The sequence below is a fragment of the Cupressus sempervirens genome, chromosome 6 (assembly GCF_028749045.1).
Source record: "Cupressus sempervirens isolate cs-2001-9-10 chromosome 6, ASM2874904v1, whole genome shotgun sequence".
Classification (NCBI taxonomy): Eukaryota; Viridiplantae; Streptophyta; class Pinopsida; order Cupressales; family Cupressaceae; genus Cupressus; species Cupressus sempervirens.
In genome coordinates, this window is record NC_143123.1 from 143,495,216 (window position 1) to 143,501,450 (window position 6,235).

At 34.2% G+C, this 6,235-nt stretch overlaps 1 protein-coding gene across 3 annotated transcripts in view; it reads right to left on the reverse strand.

Annotated features, from left to right (window-relative positions):
- The window catches only part of LOC149551628 (uncharacterized), a 134,270-nt gene extending 131,739 nt beyond the window's left edge, over positions 1–2,531 (reverse strand). The window contains exon 1 of one of the 3 annotated variants that reach the window (XR_016352782.1): positions 1,953–2,325. Coding sequence is in view for 2 of the 3 variants with exons in the window: in XM_089787129.1 (XP_089643255.1) it covers positions 1,953–2,179 (227 nt within the window). In the remaining variant the exon portion in view is untranslated. Of the gene's footprint in view, positions 1–1,952 lie in introns of all 3 variants that reach the window. The other 2 variants (XM_089787129.1, XM_089787128.1) reach the window with 2 other exon arrangements.
- Positions 2,532–6,235: the final 3,704 nt, after the last annotated feature.

Here is a 6,235-nt window from a genome sequence, read left to right on the forward strand (position 1 = left end):
GATTTATTAACAATGCTTTCAGTTTCATGATGCAACATATCTTCTGTAAAAATAGTAAAAATGAATTTCTTGTAAAGAAAGAAGAAAAGACCAAAACCCTACACACTATCACTGAAAAGAACTCTCGGATTTGAGGATTTCAGAATGATATTTTATCTACAGCAAGATCAATTATGTGGAGGTACCTTAACCTTGTGACCCTCTAAATTTGCAAATAGGGCCAACACCTTCAATCGCTCTGCTTTGAACCAATCAAAGGTTTTTATGATTTGAGCCCATATTTCTTGGGACTTCGGCACGTAAGGAATTTAAAAGTACATGATTTCAAAATGAGAAACTGCCTAGACTGTATCACCTCTCCTCTATCATTGTGGTGATAGTAACTTCCTGTGAGGAAACATTTCAAAATTTCTACCAAAAATAAAGAGACTACTAAAACATTATTCATGAAGTCAAGATAAATGTCAATGAGATGCAGTTTATGACATGACAGATTTCAGTGTTGTTCATTGGTGGAATTGTGATTTTCCTTTACAAAATATGATTTTCAGCTTGTAAAGTAGAAGTTTAATCAAACCCAATACATCATATTAGTTGCATCTTGTGTTTACTCAATTTCATACTTTGCTGTGCTACAATTTGAAAGTTGGATCATTGTACTACCCGAACATTGCTGAGTTTATAAGAACACATTGCATTTTTATGAGATTTTGTCTGTGTCGAAGATAACTCTCCTAAAGCGAACTAAATGTAAATAGGGTTTAACACTCCTGAAGTGAACTAAATGCAAATAACCCCAAAGTGATACTAGAGAGGAGAGTTTCAGGTCTGCAATTCTTTCATTTCTATTGGGTTAAATAGGTGTTCCTCTACTCATTTAGATCACTTATGATTTTAACCTTTTCCTTTTCCCTCGTCTCATTCTTTTTATGTCGCTGCTACTTATGTGTTTTTTGGTAAAAAGTAAACAGAAATATAAAACCCTTCTCATACAAGGGAATTGCCCCTCTCAAACTCTGAGTGAAATCACCTGTTGGTGATATTCCCATATATTACAGTATTGCCTGTTGCTCAATGTGTGAGTCACATACATAATTCCTGACCAATAGAAGCAATGAGTAAAAATAGCAGCAAATCTTTAAAACAAGCTAATAAATACACAAAGAAATAAACATCTGCTTTCCTCCTACGAAAAGGAATTTATGCAGTTTCAAGTTTATTTCCTTTCTCGAAGCCAATTTCTCTTTGAATATTTAAATTTGTACTACAAAGAATATGTAATGAAAAAAACGTAGATTTTATCAAAAATACATTATTTAGGTTACACTGTTCCATGTACTTTGTCAACAATGCCAAAAAACAAAAATTAACATGTACACGATAAAGTCCTCAAATTGTTAAAAGAGTGAAGGAAAGGCTTTATTCACGTGGTACTCAAATTACTTATAACAGAATATATGTTAGGAAAAAAAGTTTACATACTCGCAGGCCTAAAATCTCATCTATCACTAGTATGTGCTGAACTCAAATTCCAAGGGTTTCGATCGATTAACAATCATGTCAGCTGAATAGAGGACATACAACTTTGTACAGACTCGACAATTTAACTATTACCAAGTAGAAAACTTAAAACCTAACCTATCACCGGAAAGTGCTAAATTTAAGTTCTAAGGTTTCGGTGCAAAGTTTGTTCCCAGCAAAGCCAATAGAGTGTAAGCAACGCAGACACTCAATAACTTCAAAATTAATTCAACGTATAAACCCCACACTCTCCCAGATAAAAACACGCGGGTTCATTTTCGCTTATTGTTAAAATGTACTGTCTACTGGCATCAGGAAAATTAAATGGAGAAAGCCAAACAACATAAAAATTCTGTGAAAAACTCAAAGACGAAATATGTTCTTACAAAGTGATAAGAAAAAATTTAAAAGAAAAGTAAGCTATAACATACTCGGCCAAAAATTTCCGCACGGAGCTAAAAGGGGCAGTCTGCAGATCGGGCAAATGAGCCACAAACTCTTGTAGCAGCGCGGGGTCTATCTCCTTTTGAAGTAGCAAAATGTCCTTAACTTGTTTAAGGGATTCAATCCTTGGACCTGCTTCTGCATGATTTTCAGCAATGTTTAGCAGAGAAAGTAGATGAGAGTTCTTCCCCGCCATCATTCCCACCATTTCCATCCCCCGCTAAAATGCTCGCCAAGTGAAGTTGGAGTGGAGTCTTTTTTCATTTATCGATGCCCCCAAACTTGGCATACCCGCAAAAAAAAATTAGCTCAGAACTGCCATTCGCAGGATGACTCTCTCTTATAGTTTTCAAGTGAAGGCCTTGGATTGTTACGAGGGTTTGAATCCTCAGAAATTGTTAGGCGACGATGATAACGTGTGTGTGTTTTTTTCGAGCTTTGTCACGGCAGAATTGTAAAGCATAGATAATTAAAAAAATTTAGGGAAAGAAAGTCGAGGGGCTTTAATTTTGTGAGGTACGTCCGCGATTTTTTTCCAATTTTTGGTTCAAGTAAACTACTTTTTACGGTATAACTATAAACGCTTGGAGAATATATGACATCGGAATTTGGATCGAATCAAACGCTGAGACATTGACCAGATTTAGAAAGAATCTTAATTCAAACCGAGTGTCCAAAAAAGAATGCATTTTTCTTATTTTTCATCTAGTTTTGTATTTCTTTAAGTTTACTTAGGGTCCGTTTGGTTGCAAGCGTAGGAATTGAGAATTAGAATAGAAAATTTGAATGAGAATGGAGAATGAAGAATAGGAATGGAAAAATGCAATCCAATCTTGTTTATCCCTTGTTTGGTTATGCAAGCTTAAATTGGAATAGGGTTAACTTGCAATCAGCGCCATTTGCAAATATTTCTGAAGATGCAATTGGCGCCATTGGAAAATCGCTGAAATATTTGAAAATATTGAAAACTAAGTTCCAATGCTCACCCCAGGTCAAAGCGGATTTGAAAATTTAATTAAATTTGAAAAAGTTAAAATGAATGCAAGAATAGCAATTCCAATTACAGGTATTTTTTGGAATGAACAAAAGCTCATTTTGGGGCTAAAATGAGAATACGTATTCTTATTCCCTATTCCTATTCCACGCACCAAACAAATAATACAAATCATATTCTAATTTCCTATTCCTATTCCGGTTGTATTCCAGCAAACAAACGGGCCCTTAATTAACATTTGAACTAAAAAGGAGGTGCAATAGTTATATCAATAGAGATATGCAATTGCATTCCATTGAATCATTATAAAACACTAAAACAAGTATATAGATTATTGGTTCTTCCTTTTAAAAGGCAGGGACTAATGCTTTCATATGAATTATAAACCATTAATCTTAGTTTAAAACTTCTCCAATTGTAGGAAAAAAATATATATCTTATGGTTGATACTGCCTTAATATCTCTAATTTGTTAGTTTATTCAAATTTCCCTATTTTTCTATTGGTTTGCTCTATTTTCCTAGTATTTTAATTAGTCCTTTTTCTATTAAATAATAAATAAAAAACAACAAGCAGCCACATTTCAAGAATTCAAACATTAGTGAAGTTTATGTGCAAAGAGGAGCCTTCAGCACATTTTCATAAGTCTTGGATAGGATAGTTGGCTATTTGCACGCTTCAATATTTACTGTCCTTACTGTTAGTATTGAATGTAGTCTTCAATGTCGCATTAAAACTTGTTTTTCGTATTACCTATGGGAAAATTAAATCTCCACGAAATCATAGTCACTCGAGTGTCCAGGGCATTCATGTGACACTCGGTGTTCGAGCCAAATTGCAAGCTACGGGATCCTCACTTCACATTCAAACTCTGAAGCACACCCATTCATTTGAAGCTCAAACCTTTCACAGCAATGTTCAATTATCAATCACCTACAAAACTAGGAAGCAAAAATCGTGTTTGGTGGTTGCAGAAAATAACAATAACAATGGAGAAAATACAGGAAAACATAAAGGCATTTACAAGACCACTTCAAAGCCTGGTGTGGAAAATGGGTTCTGGTCTAAATTAGGAATGAGATAGGAAATATTGGCATGAAGTAAAGAGGACAAATATAAAAAACCAAATGTATTCTAGGACTCTTTTGCATCAGGGAATGACGGGAATTTAGAGCAGGTAAAACTAATAAGGATTAGCCTAATTGATTTGCTAGATCCTGATCCTGAAAATATGTTGACCATGGGCTTGATTGGGCTTCTTGCTTGGGCAACTGTCCATATATGTTGGCAGCTTTTTTTTGTATCTCTGGCAATTGTTGTTGTTGCACTTAAGTATTCTTTCATTCTTGTCATTCTGCTTTTCATTCTTGTGACCTTGCTCTAACTAGGTATGTTCCATTATGTGTTTCTCATGTTTTATGTATCTTTTTGCTGATCTATAAAAAAAATTGACAAGGGTTTTTTGAAACTCCAACTCGAGAACATCATTGTAATCAATTTTTTCTGTCATTTTGCAATAATTCGATTGAGTATTTAATTCAAACAAAAAAGAAGTTAGGAGATTGCGCTACAGTTGAGAATCCTTACTAAACAGCGTAAAAAATAACTTGGTACTTGTAGAAATCGGTAAAGACCAATTTAAAGCTTAATGTGAGATAAGCAGCTACTAAGGGTTTAAACAACAACTGTTTTCTTTGAAACTTCCTTGAATGTATTCACATGTTTGCTAAAGTTAGACATCTTGCATCGAAGAGAGTGAAACAGATGTTATATGCAAATAATTAAGTATTTTTGCTATGGAATAATTAATTTCATAATTCATACTATGTTCTTGAGACTTATCTCGTATTTTTGCACTCATGAGATAATCTGAATGAGCCTTTGTTATTTGCATCATACATGGTTACTACTATGAATATTCTTCAGCTGTCAACAGTTTATTTTGTATAGTTCATCAACTGTGTTATTCAAGGGTTCTCCTATTTGTCTTGTTAGCCAGAGATCAGTGTAAAAAGCTTAGGCAGGAAACTTGATTGCATATCAAGCCATTGCACAAAATATCAAAAACGTAATAATATTGATTTGGTTGCATGATAATATTGATTTGTTGGTGTGTTTGGATAATTTTACAATGACTTTTTCAAATTCTCATAAAGCATCGCCTTCTCGGAACTTTCCCAAAACTACTAAGCTACCCTGCAAAAGTAACTGTGTATTAAACACCTTAGTTTTTTCAACGCCCTCCCTTTAGGTTTATGTTACAAAAAAAGAAAGAACAACAGGGATTGACTACAACAATCCCAAATCTACACAAGCATCATCCACTAAGTCTCCATAGAACACCTAAAACTACTCAATGTCTAAACAAATGTTTTGGCTAACCACCAATTCTTTTCAGAACACACCAAAATTGCTCATGTCTAGGCAAATGTCCCAATTATCCAACAATACCTGTGAATTGAGACGTGCCCCATCATCCACAAACATACCACTGCTCTTTTGAATGGAGACACACTCTATTATTCACATTAACACAATCACCAATCAGTTGTGAATTCAAACTAACTCAATCATTAATAGTAGCACATCTGCAAAACTAGAAACCTAAATAAACTCAATGATCTATGGGTAGTAGGTGTCACTCACCATGTTTCTAGATCTAGACAAACTCAATTATCTGCAAACTAAACAAATATTGTGCCATCCCTTGCTCCATGAGGGGACCCAAACAGTAAGACCAGTGTTGCTTCTCATGCACTGAATCTTCCCCAAGTTAGAAGTTAGCTCAGGATGATAATATCCCCCTACCTTGTTTACCTCCAACCTCCAACATGATCATGCTACATTCTTTCAGTTAATAATAAATCTTCATTCAAACATTCTTTTGTTGAACACTTTTCTTTTTCCATCTGGAAAATTAATATTCACCTTATACTATGCATCACATTTTTTTTGACTAAATAGTTGTTGGTAATTATCTGCACAAATTTCACTGCTTTGATGGATCTGAAATGCCTTTTTATCTAAAATGCATTCCTCATGCCTTGCTTTAAACAAGATTGGATGTAGCCAATCGAAGTTAACTGTATTTAATAAAAAAGTAACCTTGGAGGTTTCTGTGTAGTTTTCATAATGATTTGAAAGCCAAAGTTTTATCAAAGACTTTTGAGACATGTGGTCCATGAGATTATACAACATTAAGAGATTTATATCAAAATTTATGGTCACAAATTTCCACTTAAAATAACTTGCTCAATAGAAAAGATCTCTTTAAATC